Source organism: Chiloscyllium plagiosum, unplaced genomic scaffold (genome assembly GCF_037043375.1).
Source record: "Chiloscyllium plagiosum isolate Xiang-an unplaced genomic scaffold, Cpla_swu_hap1 HiC_scaffold_17, whole genome shotgun sequence".
Classification (NCBI taxonomy): Eukaryota; Metazoa; Chordata; class Chondrichthyes; order Orectolobiformes; family Hemiscylliidae; genus Chiloscyllium; species Chiloscyllium plagiosum.
The window spans coordinates 18,003,753-18,020,569 of record NW_028270155.1 but is presented as its reverse complement, the minus strand read 5'-3'; the positions used below and the strand labels follow the sequence as shown (position 1 = coordinate 18,020,569).

The 16,817-nt window shown below is 46.2% G+C and overlaps 1 protein-coding gene across 3 annotated transcripts in view; it reads right to left on the bottom strand.

The window, feature by feature from the left end:
* gse1b (Gse1 coiled-coil protein b) overlaps nt 1–12,815 on the bottom strand; it is a 693,846-nt gene extending 681,031 nt beyond the window's left edge. For 2 of the 3 annotated variants that reach the window (XM_043706595.2, XM_043706598.2), the window contains exon 1: nt 10,914–12,812. In XM_043706595.2, coding sequence (XP_043562530.2) covers nt 10,914–12,812 — 1,899 coding nt within the window. Of the gene's footprint in view, nt 1–10,913 lie in introns of all 3 variants that reach the window. The other variant, XM_043706596.2, reaches the window with a different exon arrangement.
* Nucleotides 12,816–16,817: the final 4,002 nt, after the last annotated feature.

Below are 16,817 nucleotides of genomic sequence, written 5' to 3'. Positions count from 1 at the left end.
GTGGGAGGATACCGGTTGTAGATTAGTTTCCCTACAGTGTGGAAACAGGGCCTTCAGCCCAACAAGTCCACACCGACCCTCCGACGAGAAATCCACCCCTGCCCTATATTTACCCCTGACTAATGTACCTAACACTGGGCAATTTAGCATGGCCAATTCACCTAACCAGAACATCTTTGGATTGCGGGAGGAAACCAGAGCACCCGGAGGAAACACACGCGGAGAATGTGCAAACTCCACACAGACAGTCGCCCAAGGCTGGAATCGAACCTGGGTCTCTGGTGCTGCTTGCTAACTACTGAGCCACCGTGCCGCCCCTGGTCTTTAACTCCACTTTGTCAGGGTAGATAATGGGAAGATGTTTCCTCCAATCAGGGAAATATAGAACAACGGGGCACAGTCTCCCATAACCCTCAACCACTTGTCGATCAAAGTCCATCATCTACTCAATAGTCCAACCCCCACTACTCTCTGTGTGGGAGAGAATGTCAAAGACCAGTTGCTCTCTGTGAAAAGAAACTACTTTCAGCTTCACTGTAAATAGAGGACGAATTGGAGACATCCTCCAAACATCTATCCTGTCAAGCCTCACAGAATCTTATTTTCAATAAGGTCACCCTCTTAGTCATCGAAACTCCAATGAATAGATATCCAACTGACTCAGCATTTCCTTATAAGGCAATCCCTTCATCTTGGGAATCAACCGAGTGAACTGAAAACAAAAAATATTGGCAATTACAGCGGGTCAGACAGAATCCATGAAGAGTCATCTGGACTCGAAACGTGAGCTTGTTCTCTCTCCATGGATGCTGTGGTCACCAGCCCTTTTTGTTAACAGTATGAGCTATTTCCAATGACAGTCTATTATTCCTCGGACAGGAGACCAAAAGTGTACACAGTACTCCGTGTGCAGCCTCATCACTGCCTCACACAGTTGTAGCAAGACTTCCAAACTTTAATAATGTACCTGCCTTGCAAGAAAGTTGTCTTCCCACTTACCTGCTCTACCTGCATGTTAACTTTTGTGATTCATATGCAAGGACACCTGATACTTTGCGTGCTGCCTCACTGCGCAGTCTCAATTAAAATTATATCCTGCTTTTCTCTTCTTCCTGCCAAGATGGACAACCAGATGTTTTTGAAGCACATTTGATAATTTCTTACCCATTCATTTAATTTATCTCTATTCTTTTGCAGATTCTTCATATCCACCTCACATGCTTTCCTACTTTTCCCTTTATCAACAGTAAATTTTGCTACAGAACATTCTTTCCCTGTCTTCCAGCATTATCCATGATTGTAAATAGCTCTGCCACCAATGCAAATCCTTGAGGCATTTCACAATTTACAGTTTGCCAATCTGAAAATGACCGTTTTATTTTGATCCAACTATTTGGACCAACCAGTCAATGCCACATTAAAAATAACGGAAATTGCTGGAGAAACTTAGCAGGTCTGGCAGCATTTGTTGAGAGCAATATTGAGTCCAGAACTGACTAGAGAAGGGTCACTGAACTTTAAACGATAACTCTGCTTTCTCCCCACTGATGCTGCCAGACCTGCTGATTTTCTCCAGCAATTCCTATTTTTGTTTCAGATTTCCAGCATCTGCAGTTCTTTATTTTGGGCTATGCCACTCTATTCTCCAAAGGAGCCACCTCGAACCTCATCAGTCTACCTTTTACATTTTCTCTCTCTCATGTAACTTTGCAGCTTTTTATTGAAGACGTTCATGTTTGTCAGCTCAATTACTAGACATGGGAGGAAGTCCTCCATTCTAACCACTCTCTGGCTAATGGAGTTTCACCTGAATTCCTCATTGGATTTAACTGAAAGCGTCCTATATTCTGGCCTATAGCATTGTTCTCAGAATATATATTCAGAATATTGTTCACAGAAAATATATTTTTAACGTCTATTCCAAAATGCTCCTCAAAGTTTGAAAGATCTCTTTTCTATTTTCAACCTGGTCTATCTTTCCACTTAGCACCGATATCATTCTTTTAGAATCTTTTTTGGACTTTGTGGGATTCTGGTATTCTTTTTGTGCCATGAATCTCAGACCTGGACAAAGTAAGCAAGCTATTGTCCCACTTTAATGTAATTTCTCCACTTTTCAATTCTGTTTCTCTATGGACCGGCGTGGTGTTTCTGCAGTTTTTAACGGCCTTGTTACTTTGCATTGCTTCTTTTAACGAGCTGTGTGTTTTTTTAATCGCATTAAGATTCTTATTTTCCATGGGGTTCTTCTCTTTCCCGCTTCTATTCAGATGGCAAATACACCAGGCTGTACAAAGCACAGAGGTAGATTATAAATAAATTCAAAAAGGAAGAGACAGATTAAAGATTCAATTTAAGACATAGCTCAACAGTGTGCCAACAAAGCGTGAAAGCACAGAAAATGGACAGGGAATCAAAGACCAATTGACTGGATGTTTCACCATTGCTTCCTCTACCTTCCCTCCCAGGCCCAATGTGTTGATTCAAACTGACTTATAGTCCTGAGGGCACCGAGAGCTCAGAACAATTTTAACACAGCCCCTACTGTGATGCCACATCAAAGAATGCAGTGTTTGCTTTTATCCATTCATGGGATGTGAGCATTGCTGGCTCATCCATAATTGCCTACAGGGCAGTTAAGAGACAACCACATTACTGTGGGCTTAGAGTCACGTGTAGACCAGAGTGGGTAAAATTGGTAGATTTCCTTCACAAATGAACATTCGGGAACCAGATGGGTTTCCACAACAATCAGATTTTTATAAACTGAACTCAAGTCTCAGCAACTGGCAGGTTGGGGTACAAATGCATGCCCCAGAACATTAGCCTGGGGTTCACGATTACTAGTCCAGTGACAGGGAGGTCAGATATCTCTCTAACCCCAAATCGATGGGATTACTTGCAATAAACATAAACCAGAGGAAGTTTAGACATGGCCAGACCAAAATATTTAAAATGTTAAAAGGATTAAGTCGGACAAAATGAAGGAATTACTTCCTCAGATCAGAAAATTGACAACAAGGCGACATCATCTTAAAATTTGAGCTAAGCAAATCTTTCAAAGATCATTGAAATTCTCTCCCAAAGACGCTAGATCTTTTGAGCTTTCAGGACTCAGGAGCCTTACCGAAAAAAAGGAGAAAGTAAGGACTGCAGATAGAGTCATAGAGATGTACAGCATGGAAACAGACCCTTCGGTCCAACTTGCCCATGCCGACCAGATATCCTAACCCAATCTAGTCCCACCCACCAACACCTGGCCCATATCCCTCCAAACCCTTCCTATTCATATATCCATCCAGATGCCTTTTAAAATGTTGTAATTGTACCAGCCTCCACCACTTCCTCTGGCAGCTCATTCCATACACGTACCACCCTCTGTGCGAAAAAGTTGCCTCTTAGGTATCTTTTATATCTTTCCCCTCTCATCTTAAACCTATGCCCTTTAGTTCTGGACTTCCCAACCCCGGGGAAAAGACTGTCTATTTATCCTATCCATGCCCCTCATGATTTTATAAACCTCCAAAGTCACCCATTAGCATTCAACATTCTAGGGAACACAGCCTGAGCCTGTTCAGCCTCCCCCTATAGCACAAATCCTCCAACCCTGGCAAAATCCATGTAAATCTTTTCTGAACCCTTTCAAGTTTCACAATATCTTTCTGATAGGAAGGAGACCAGAATTGCAATATTCCAACATGGCCTAACTAATATCCTGTACAGCCGCAACATGACCTCCCAACTCCTGTACTCAATACTCTGACCAATAAAGGAAAGCATACCATGGTCGAAAAGTGTGGCGCTGGAAAAGCACAGCATGTCAGGCAGCATCTGAGCAGCAGAAGAATTGATGTTTCAGAAGGTCTTATGCCCGAAACGCTGATTCTCCTGCTCCTTGGATGCAGCCTGGCCTGCTGTGCTTTTCCAGCGCCACACTTTTCGACCTTTACCGAATAAAACGCTATCGAGGGATATAGAGCCAAGGCAGCTAAGGGGAATGGAGGCTGACATCAGCCATGATTTTTCGGAACGATGGAGCAAACTCAAAGGGCTGAATGGCCCACCCATGGTTCTAGGAGGAGCTTGCCTTGATATCATGGTAGACCTGTCTGCTCAGCATATTATCCACTTAGTGGCTTCCCGTATTTATATAAGCAACTGAACATCTGTACGCCTTATCCCACTGGGGGTACACGCCCAGCAGGGTAGCTGCCATTCATTTTTATTCAATCACAGTGTTATTCACTTCACCTTCTAGGAAGTTAATTTAGAACATACATAGAGGTATGAAAGAAAGCAGGGATATTTCTATCTGGGAATGATTACAAGGCGGCAATCAAATCAAGAGGTGCAAATGAGACCACAAGCCTCAAGTGAATCTGAAATTTCAGTTTCAAATGTTAAATTGTTCCCATGTATCCATTATGTTCATTGAAGATATTCAATAATTCAATAAGACATTCCGGGCCGTGCAAACTAATGTCTGGCTGATCATGATCAGTCCACCAGAGGTGCAGGTATAACTATTCTGTCAGTAACAAGCCTCCTTCCAGTCGACCTATTTACCCTGTGCTCGCTATGGTGTTTGACATCTCAATTGAAAGACAGTATTTCTGGCACTGCAGTACTCCCTCAAGGCTTGCTGAAATGCTAGGCTGGACGACTAGTTTGAGACTATGTGGGATGTGAACTTACGACTTTCAGAATCAGCAGTAGATATTCGAGCAATTCTCCATTGCTCCCACGCAAGGAATTGAAACAGTGATTGAAAAACCCTCAGAGAACACACTACTCGTCCAAACTCCCCAGGCTGAAATCAAGCGAGACATTTGAAGGCAAAACGTATTTTATTGCCTCAATTCACAATGACAAAAGTGCCGTGATATAGAAGCAAGACCTCACACACAAAATGCATTCTCTGACCCTAGATGTCAAATCTTTCATACTGATAAAACCTTAAGATATCTTGGGACAGTGACTTGAAAGAAATTCTAGGATTTACATATTAATCAATCGAAACCTGCATCTCCATTCTAACTGATTAACATAGAACATAGAACATAGAACATAGAAGAATACAGCGCAGTACAGGCCCTTGGGCCCTCGATGTTGCGCCGATCCAAGCCCACCTAAACTACACTAACCCACTATCCTCCATATACCTATCCAATGCCCTCTTAAATGCCCATAAAGAGGGAGAGTCCACCACTGTTACTGGCAGGGCATTCCATGAACTAACGACTCGCTGAGTGAAGAACCTACCCCTAACATCAGTCCTATATCTACCCCCCCTTAATTTAAAGCTATGCCCCCTTGTAATACCCGACTCAATACGCGGGAAAAGGTTCATACTGTCGACCCTATCTAACCCCCTAATCATCTTGTAACATCTAGAGGTTTATTCAATACATTTGCATCTTTTACTTATACTTAAACTTATAAATCCTGTGCTCGATGTATCCTCTCTCACTAGCTGTCTGAGGAAGGAGCGGGGGCTCCGAAAGCTTGTGGTTTCAAATAAACCTGTTGGACTATGACCCTGTGTCATTTGATTTTTGACTTTGATGAGATAAAAGAGCAGAGATGGTAATTACACTTTGATCTTATCACCGTGCTTATTTTGTGAATTAGTATCAGCGCTCTGCAGAAAAAGCCACAATGAATCCAGCATATTTTCCATTCCAATAAACTTCTTACTTCATGGGCCGGGTGCTGGCAGGTGGGACTAGATTGGGTTGCGATAACTGGTCAGCATGGGCAGGTTGGACCAAAGGGTCTGTTTCCATGCTGTACATCTCTGTGACTCTATGATTCAAATTGCTCCATTACCAATAACCTTCCCTCAAACAACTAAATCTCCCTTAAGCAGAGTAAAACTCAAAGCACTCTCTGCAGACATAAGGAGTCAAAAGAAGGACAGATCTTGCATTTATGTAGCGACATAAATCCTCTGGACCTCCCACTGCATTTTACATCCAATGGCTGTAACGTGGGAAATGTAGCAGACAATTTGAGCACAGGTCCCACAGTATCATATGTTTTAGTGCTGTTGAGAGAAGGATAAATACTTGGCAGGACACTGGGAAGAGCAGGGGGAGAATGGTGCCACCAAATATTTTCAATCCACCTGAGAAGGTTAACCATGCCTCAGGTCAACATGTTGTTGAAAAGGTCTCAGAGTGTGAGCATGAACCTATACACTCTGACCTCAGGGTGAGACTTCTACATGGTGAGCCTTGGCTGTCACCTGCTGTGTGAACACATGAAGACCCTGGAGCAATCTTGTGATGTCACAGAGCTACACATCATTGCGTATAAATGGCAAAGAGTGGGCAGAGTTATAACACTCTGCAAAAATACAGGAACACTACACACTAGAACTTGAGACTGTCCAGACAGTATATGAACATAAATATACATAAACCTCAAGGAATAAGGTCACATCCTGGTATATTTAAGATTACCAGGAATGGAGTATTTAGTATTAATGTACAGTAAGGAACATCACTTAGAAACCTCAGCCTGAAGATATTTCCAATACTGGTTGATTATAAGGCAGTCTGTCTCAAGCCCAAATTCATGATGTGACATCAAACCACACGATTAGAGGGCACTGCCATTTAACATTGAGACAAATCAAGAATGAATGACAGGATTAAACTCTCCTTATCGAAACAGAAGAGGCACTGCTAAGAAATACTGAAATGGCTGCAGAAAGCAACTGAGAAGCCACAACGTGTCAACGCTGATGGGGAATTGGTACAAAAGTGTGGTTTAGGTTAAGCCAATGTATGAAAGGTTCCTGCAAGACAGTGTGGTATCTCAAGCCTTCAGTGTGCTGATTAATCTCTGAAATTACAGGGACAAATTTACTCCAATGAACACCTTCACATCAATGGAAAAGTGGGTACAACTACAAGCTGAAAATCTCCTGAAATACTGTCTAGAGTATTCCAGCGCATTGGAGTGAGTAGGTCGTGCAGTCAGTAATGTCTTCCTCAGAGGAAATGGCACAACACGGGCATAATAGGTTCCTTTTTAATGCACTTTAAAAGCATATTTAGAAAAACAAAGCACAGCAGTAATTCTGCAAATTCAGCAGTACGTTTTCTTTTCTTTTAAGAATACTCAGCACAAAAATGTTGTACTGCCATATATCCATCACTGCTCCCACCACTTCAGATCCCAGTGTAAGTGCAATCACAAGGAGAAGCACTGGAGGGCGCAGTTCTGTAATCTTATAAGGGACTACTGTTTCAAAAAGACAGCAGTGCACATTTGCAATTATGTTAAAAATCAAATAAGCAAAGCCTGCAATCAGACAATCATTGCATAACTGATGCCTTGTTTATAATTGTTCCCAGCTGTTTCCCGACTCCTGGGGTTCAGTAATGTGGAAGACAAGACTACACATCTGGAATGTACATCTCTAGTCAGCAGTGGTGAATTTCAGCACTGCACCCTGAAGGACAGACCAGAATTACAGTACATGCTTCAGATCTTGTCGTTATTTTATACCTTTTCCCTTCTCCCATCCATGGAACGCCGCCATTCCATCCAGGACTTTCACTAATTCCACATACCAGCCCCACCCGCAAAAGAAAACTTCCCCAAAGTTTTCTTCAAATCAAGCAAAATGACAGGCATCCATGAGGCACAGTGTAATGACACCATGTGCTATGTTACTGATGATGCATGTAGAGTAAGGTCCTGCGTTCAGTCCCCACTCTGTGCTGAGTTAGCAGATATCAGCATGGGTGGCAGTGTTAGATATGGTTGGGAACCTAGGCAAATTCTCTAAGCTTTCCACTTCGAGATCTTCAGGCTACCCTGCTGAGAATGTGGAAGTCTGTCATAAATTAGAATCCTACCCTTTTGGCCAAAAGGACACCCCAGTGCTAGTCTTCCTTTCGGTCACATCAGTATTTAAAGTGAATGGTCAGGTAAGTAATGTAACCAGAAAAGCTTATTGAATATTGGCCTTTACCTCAAGAAGCTGCTTCATAGGGAGGGGAGGGTTTATAGATACTTGGGCAGTATTTCAGTTTTAGTTACCACAACTCTGCAAGTGGCTTACAAGTGTCTGCAACCACAATGGCTCAGTGGTTAGCACTGCTGCCTCACAGCACCAGGGATCCAGGTTCGATTCCAGACTCGGGTGGCTGCCTGTGTGGAGTTTGCACACTCTCCCCGTGTCTGTGTGGGTTTCCTTGCACAGTCCAAAGATGTTAGGTGGGCTGCACATGCTAAATTTCCCCGTGGTGTTTAGGGATGTGTAGGATGAATTGGGAAATGCAGGGTTATAGGGGAGAGGGTTTGGATGGGAAGGTCAATTAAACAACTTGGGGCCAAAAACTTGCAGACTCGATGGGCCGAATGGTCAGCTTCCACCCTTGTAGGAATTCTATGAAATGTCTATTGTGGAGTGTAGCACAGATACACCAGAATTATACTGGGGTTTAGAAGGATAGATTACGAGGACGGAGTGCATAAACTTGGTTTGTAGTTGCTTATATTTAGTATTACAAGATTAATAGGTTTAATCTGATTGAAGGACATAAATTTTTAGAAGGATTCAACAAAGTACGAAGAAAATAATTCCTCTGATGGAAATCAAGAGCAAAGGAGCATGATCTTACTTTAGGGATGGGATATTGTGGAGCGTAATGAGGAAGCATTTTTTTCTCCCCTCGAAAAAGCAGTAAATCCAGGACTCTTTTACCACAAACTACCGTTGATGTTTTCAAGAATGAGGTGACAGAACTTGTTAGGCAAGGGATATGGAGTGAAGGCAGGCAAAATTAATCTAATGGGCAGATCAACCCTGATCCAATTGCGGAAGAAGACGTTTGTTAGGCTGAATGGCCTCCTCTCATTCCAATGTAATTCAAACTTTAGTGTCATCCCTATCCTTGTTTTTGGCCCCAAGTTGTTTAACTGTACAATTAGAACGGTGCAAGTTTAACTTGTTAAAACACAACCAGTAGAGAAGATACTGAACAGATGGGGAGAGGCAGAGCCGGTCAGTCATGAGTGAAATATTTAAAAGATGCCTTCACAGAGCGACGCTGTTTATTCAATGGACTGTGTTGTTTCTGTGCAGATTTCAAATAAAAGCCTTACAGAAAACCAGTGGAGACTGTCACAAACTATCAAGCAGCCTGAGGAAAGGATTAGGGTGAAGTAACTGCAGAAACAAGGAAAACATTTCCAACTTTAAACATTCACAAAAGATGAATAAACCTTTATACACAGCATGCTCTACTACTGTGCAAGTTTAAGTTTGTTTGCAAAAACTCTGCTTTCCTCTTAAGTGCAATGATCAATTGCTCCAAGATGGACCATTTAACTACAGCCTGGCTCAGTGCATCTCATCTGAAACTGCATGACAGGGTAAAGGTGACCTTGCACAGAAGGAGGGGGTGCACAGTAGCAGTGATACAGATTCTCAAAATGTACATGCCCAGTGTGAAAGAAAGCGCATTTTTCCAGTTTGAAAGAACCACATCCTTTCTGGGAAAATGTGTTTCACAAACAATAGATTTGCCAAGCACTTAGACACAATGAAGGAAATTGGAGTCCAGTCAACACTGCGAATTGTGAAAATCCCACTTGCATGTGACACAGTACTTCACTGCAGCCAGATTTATACAGCTTATCACTGGAACAATAAAAAAATCACCCTGACACTCAAAATCCCCTATTTTGTACAACTCTCTGAATTCACCTTTTGAGATTTAACCTAAGCTGCCAATAATTTGCATCACCAAGTCAGAACATTCTCCTCAGATACAACTCGATTGAGAAGAGTAGCACCTCTTTTTCACTGGGTATTTTCCAGTGGACTTCTAACAGAAATCGCATGCACCCATTTTGCTGAAGCATCCACAAATAGTAAACACAAGCCAGCAGTGTGGCGGTGCGAAAACTTCACATGTCCCGCATTGCTGCTGTCCCAGTGATAACTTGAAACGTTGCAGTATCAAGTCAAAATAATGCACAGCTGCTCCCACAACTCAACATGCATGGCCGCTCGAAGATAGAGGTAGACAGGGACATTCCCCTGCAAGTGCCAAAACAGGTGCAGCAAGGGCATAAAGGTGACAACCAATCAGCACCAACTTAGCATCTGTCCCATCAGTAAGGTACCAACCGTTGTCAAATTACTTTAATAAGGGAAAGATCAGTTTGCCTGAAATTCACAGATCACTAATCATCTGAGCACTTTGAAAACAACATCGGATCTAAAGATCTTATGACAGAACAAACCTTCTACAAGGCTGCAGCACTTAGGACACGCTTCTTGATAAAACGATGCCTGGGAAAAGGCTCTACACTTAACTCCTTGCATGACACCTCGGCAACTCGCAAACTATGTTTGGCAAAATCGATTTGTTCTTTTAAAATTCCTTTTCTTAATGTTAAACATTGGAGGAAAATGGAGTGAAAATCAAGTCTGATTTGTCCTGGATTCCCCTGGATCAATGACAAAAAAAGAGGTTTGTTGTGTTGAAGGGACAGAGCATCAGATAAAATCATTAACCTCCAGTTCTACTTCAGAGCAATCAAGTGTCTTATATCGAGCACGTACACCTCTGAGTGTGATGGAAGCCACCTCATTGCAATGCTGGGTTTGATCTTTTTGAGTTTTACTCGAGTACAGAGTTCTCGAGAAGTCATTCAAAAGGGTATCATTAACCAAATGCTCCTGAGCAACCGGTCTCTCACAAACGTCATGAAAACATTACCTGTTATAAACTAGCCTGATTTTGGAAATCATGACATACAGCAGCCAAATTTAATGTTGTGTAATGTAAACGAGCAAAAAAAAAGTCTGTTCAACTACAAAGTGACAGCACAAATCAGCTGCAAATATACCTGGGATCACAGTGAAAGAGAAGTAAATGGTTTACCTTCACGTGACTGGGCGGTGACAATGAATCTGTGTGCATTCCTTGTTTGAAGTTGCTTCCAGCCAGTACCATAGCCCTGCAATCCTCACATGTTCCGATTGTCAACTGCTCGCCATCGTCCACCATGAGAGTTTCGGCCACTCGAGGAGCGTGGAGGAAAACAGGGAGTCGGTTTACTGTGATGGCTTTCAGACCGAGGTGACGCTTTCTCTCCTGCCTGCAGAAGAAGCAGACAAAGGTGTCCACCTTGTACTGCCGGGACCAGGGGCTGCTGGGATGTTGAGTGTTCTTCCCCCTCCACCACTGCTCAAGGAGGTCATGGTAACATAAGACGCAGGCAGACGCCGGGCCGGTCGAGTCAACGGGCCGGACTGGGGTGGCGCGTGGGCGGCTAGCCAGGAAAGGGAAGAAGGGCTCGCGTTGGCTGTGGCGGCCCGGAGGATCGACGTTCAGCTGGAACTCCCGGCCCGATTCCAGCTCCACTCCGCACAGCAGGCAGACTGTCACCCGTGCCCCCCTCAGGGTCTGGCAGCTCACCGGGTTAGGGCAGGAGTGGACAGCGGAGCCGTTCATCTGCAGGTACCGGGCAAGAAAGGCCTGGGTGCTCGAGATCAGCTCCTCCCGCCCGGTCGCGGTGTAGACCCCCCACATGTCCTTCAACACAACATGGCAATCCTTGCAGCATCGGACCTCCCCGCTCTCACTCATCGCTGGGGAGTGCGGGGGATGTGGCAGGAGGCGAATGAATGGAAAGTACATGGGGCCATCCCGGGCACTGCTACCACCACCATCGTTGATGCTCCTGGACAGGATAGCCTTGGCATCTCTGGTACAGTCCTGGCCGCACAGGTAGCACTCCTGTCCTGGTGTCTTCCTACCGGCAGTGGGCTCCCTCTCGCCTGGGGGGCTTCTTGGTGCTGTGCCCAAGACACTGGTGTTCAAGGGCACCACGTAGAGCCTCTGCAGGACGGGCACATTGGCCAACTCGAAGCCCCTCCACTGCTGCATGAGCGACGTGTGGCAGAAGGTGCACACCAGGGTGCTGCCCCCAGGGCTCAGGGGGCACGCGCCAGGTGGCGGGCTGTGGAGCCACAGGAAGGGGAAGAAGGGTCTCTCGCTGGGGGCGCCCTCCTGCTTCTGGACGTGGACCCGGTGCCGGGCGTCCCGGGGGAGCGCGCCGCCGCACACGAAGCAGGCCGGGCGGCGGGGGGCAACCCCGGACCTGGAGGCGGCGCCGACTGAGTCCTGCGGTCCGGGGAGCCCGTCCCCGGGGTCGGTGCGCCCCGCTCCTCCCTCCCCCGGTGGGGTCCGGCGCCCGTCCCAGGGGGGGTCGGCGGGCGAGGGGGGTTGCCCTGCCCGGGTGGAGGGGGCGACGGTGCCAGGAGGGCTGGTCTCCTCCAGCTCCTGGTCAGTGAGCTCCTGGTCAGACAGGGAGGAGACAGAGGTGTCGGGCGCCTCCTTGCTGCCGTGCGCCGCGCTGCAGGCTTCGGGCTGGTAGCTGGGGTTCCACTCCTGGGGCGCGGCGCGGCTGTCGCACTGGTGCGGTCTCTTGAGCCAGTACATGCGCTTGTCGACCGGGGTGCGGGAGCGCTCGAAGGACTCCCACTGCTCGCCCAGGAAGCAGCGGCACACCGAGCAGACCTGCACCCAGCCCTCAGCGGTGACCGGCCGCGCTCCGGGAGCGGGCTCCTGCTGCAGCAGGAACGGGAAGTAGGGCGACTCCGGGCAGCCCGCTGCCCGCACTTGGAGCCGCTGCTCCCGGCCGGCGCTGATGCAGCCGCCGCAGATGAAGCAGTGCAGGCGGGCGGAGCCGGCCGAGGGGCTCTCCTCCCCGGAGCCGAGAGCTGCCATCAGCCGGTGTTTCCTGGAGCGCGGAGCAGCCGCTTCTTTGTCACTCATCATCATCATCATCATCATCGCTGGAGGGGACTGGGGGGGGGGTTCAATGGGGAAGGCAAGGCAAGGGGGGGGGGGTGGGGAAGCTGGAGGTGTCTCTAAATCATTTCCACCACCCCCCCTCCCTCTTTAAACACCACCACCCACAGCCCACTCTGCATCAGCTTCAAGACGGACTCAGAGCTCTGTCTCTCTCTCGCACACAGTCTCCTTCCAAACTTTGCCCCAGCTCCCAGCAGCTAGACAGCGCCATCTCCTAGCGAGCCATCCTCATGGCCCCCACAATGCAGTTCCTACTTCAACACACAAAAACTTCCAGAGCCCACACTTAATTTCAAACTTCACACATCCACCCCCCCAGGGGAAAACGCACGCACACACACTATAGCCAGAAGCACTGCTATCACTCTCCCAAGGAGATGTAACCATCTCTCTCCCCCGGGGTCGGGTTCAGTGGATTCTGGATTATGGATCATGATTTTACTGCTCCTCGGATGCTGCCTGAACTGCTGTGCTCTTCCAGCACCACTACTCCAGAATCTGGTTTCCAGCATCTGTAGTCATTGTTTTAATCAGGTTCAGTGGAGACATTCCATAAGGATTTTGACGACTCAATAGAAACGGTGTGCAGGGTTACACAGGAGAGTGTAAGGCACTCAGTTTTAAAATACCTACCCAAAAGGACAAAGCAGTAAACTTCGGAATTATGCACGCCGGTCCAACTTAGAATCATAGAGATGTTCAGCACGGAAACAGACTCTTCGGTCCAACTCGTCCATGCCGACCAGATATCCCAAATTAATCTAGTCCCATTTGCCGGTGTTTAGTCCACATCTTTCCAAAACCTTCCTGTTCATATACCCATTCAGATGTCTTTTAAGTGTTAGCCATGATGTGAAGGTGCCGGTGTTGGACTGGGGTGGACAAAGTCTGAGGTCACACGGCACCAGGTTATAGTCCAACAGGTTTATTTGAAAGCACTGCCCCTTTGTCAGCTGAAGTTTGACCTGACGAAGGAGCAGCGCTCCAAAAGTCTGTGAGTTCAAGTAAACCTGTTGGACTATCAATTGGTGTCGTGTGACCTCAGACTTTTAAACGTAATTGTACCAGCCTCCACTTCCTCTGGCAGCTCATTCCATACATGCACCACCCACTATGTGAAAAAGCTGTCCCTTAGGTCACTTTTAAATCTTTCCCCTCTCACTTTAAACCTATGCCCTCTAATTTTGGATTCCCCCAATCTTGGGAAAGGCCTTGGCTATTCACCCTATCCTTGCCCCTCATGATTTTATAAACCTCTATGAGGTTACCTCAGAACTGTGCTCCAGCACATTCATTTCCAAGTATTACTGCGTCTTCTTGAACAAAGATTGAAATTGCTGAAGAAGCCCAGGAGGTCTGGCAGCACCTGTGGGCAGAAGACAGAGTTAACATTTTGAGTCTGGTGACTCTTCGTCAGACTTTTTCACTGGGTTTATGCTCTGGACAGTGCAGACATGATGGACTGAGTGGCCTTCTGCTCTCTGTAACAACTCTCCGATTCACTCGACAGCGCCTTAAGTGAAAACAATGATATATCTCTCAGTTTCCCTCGATACCTACTACATGGTGAAGTATAATAACTCATTAACTCATAAAAAATCCAGTATGTCTGCACAGCTCCTTTGATTTAAACTTTCACCCCCTGCCACCTCAAACTCACCCACATACATGATACAATGTCAGTTATCTCCAGATTACTCTTACAACCGGCATCCTTTTCACTTCCCATCCTCCTTAAGAAATCCAATATATAAATAAATATACATTAGTTGTCAGGGCCCATAGCTGTGTCTGATCCACTTATCACATTTCTGCCCTTCAGCAACAGGATCCCCCTTGTCCTCACTCACCACCCACCGGCATCCACCTCCAAATGATCATATGCAGCCATTTCCGCCAGCCTCCAGTGGGATACCACCACCAGACACGTATTCTCCTCCTTCCCCTTGTCAGCGTTCCACATGGACTGTTCCCTACAGAGCACACTGGTCCACTCCTCCTCTACTCCCAACGCCCTGCCTGAAATTGAAACCCCTCTGTCCGGTTGTGCAGCTTCAGGAACTTCCCCTCACCCCTGCCAATCTGATTGATAAATTGTGGAGTAGAACGCCTTGGTGTGCCCATTTACCACCGGGAGTGGAGATCCCCAGTGGAGGCTGTCTACACGGGAGTCCTCCCCCTTTCTCTCGGGGATCTGGGGTGGAGGGTGCTGCACGCAGCGGTGCCCTGCAACCGCGGATTGCGGTGGTTCACGGACTCCCAGCCCAACTGCTTGTTCTGGGGTGCTGTGGAGTCCGTGGACCATGTATATATGAGGTGTGTGCGTTTTCACTCCCTTTTTGATTTTCTTAAAGACCTTCTACTCTGTTTTTGGTTGCACTTCAGTCCCATGCTCCTGATCTTCAGGCACCCGGTATGGAGCGGGGAGAGTAGGTCAGAGGACCTCCTCGTGGATCTGCTCCTGGGCATAGCCAAACTGGCCATAAACAGGTCCAGGCAGCAGGCCCTGTAGAGGGTCATTAGGGCCAATTGCCTGTCCCTCTTCCGCGGTTACGTTAGAGCTCGGATGTCTCTGGAGAAGGAGCACACGGTGTCTACCAACACCCTTGAGCTGTTCAGGGAGATGTGGGCACTGAAGGGAGTGGAGAGTATTATTTCCCCCTCCAACTCTATTTTGATTTAATCCCTGCCCTCCCCTTCACTGTTTGATCACACAGCATTGCCCTCTGAGAAGAGCACTGCTTGTCACTGGCCACTTGGGTGTTTCCTTTCTTCCTGGTGTTGGAATACAAATGAAGATTTACACACTTGTTGTTCTTCACTGTGTCCACACCTGCACACACACGACATGGGTGCTGGGAGGGGGAATAAGCATTATCGATGTTAGGCAATAGTGTGGGGGAAAAGGAAAAAAAAAGAAACAAAAAAATTGCGGAGTGGAATGCAAAATGCAATTTAAGCTAAAAAAACTGAATTGACATATTTTTTCCATTTTGAAGTCGTTTCCCTTCTTGTTTGATATGTGAATGATTCTATCAGTATAAACAAAGCTTCAACACAGTGGCTCAGTGGTTAGCACTGATGCCTCACAGCACCGGGGACCCAGTTTCAATTCCAGCCCTGGGCAACTGTCTGAATGAAGTTTGCACATTCTCCCTGTGTCTGCGTGAATTTCCTCTGGGTGCTCTGGTTTCCTCCCATAATCCAAAGATGTGCAGGTCAGGTGAATTGGCTATGCTAAAGTGCCCATAGTGTTAGTTGCATTTGTCATGGGTAAATATAGGGTAGTGGAATGGATCTGGGTGGGTTATTCTTCGGAGGGTCGGTGTGGACTTTAGATTACTTACAGTGTGGAAACAGGCGCTTCAGCCCAACAAGTCCACACCGACCCGCTGAAGCGCAATCCACCCAGACCCATTCTCCTACATTTACCCCTGCCCCTAACACTACGGGCAATTTAAAATGGCCAATTTATCTAACCTGCACATTTTTGGACTGTGCAGTTGGGCCGAAGAGTCTGTTTCCATACTGTAGGGAATCTAATCTAAACCTTCACTTTTTGATTGAACTCCTTGCTTAGTTTATTTCAGTGCCTGGACACCTGATTATTTGGCACAGCATTGAGAATTGAGTCAGATATTCATTACTAGTTCAACTTAAGATTCCTAAAATATCTGGACTTTGGATAACTTGCATTTCAACAACAGAACTATATATAAATGATGAATTAACATGCATTTAAATATCACCTTTTACATCTGCATGACGCAATCAATTATTTCTGAAATGTAGTAACTTTTTTAAGGGACCTGACAGCTGAATTGTGCCCGTAGCAATATTCTACAAACAGCAATGAGATTAGAAATGCAGTTTTGACTATATTGGTTACAGTACAAATGTTAGCCAGGACAACATAGGGCAACATCTTTACTCTTCCTTTTAAAACTGACATGAGGTGGTTCATGT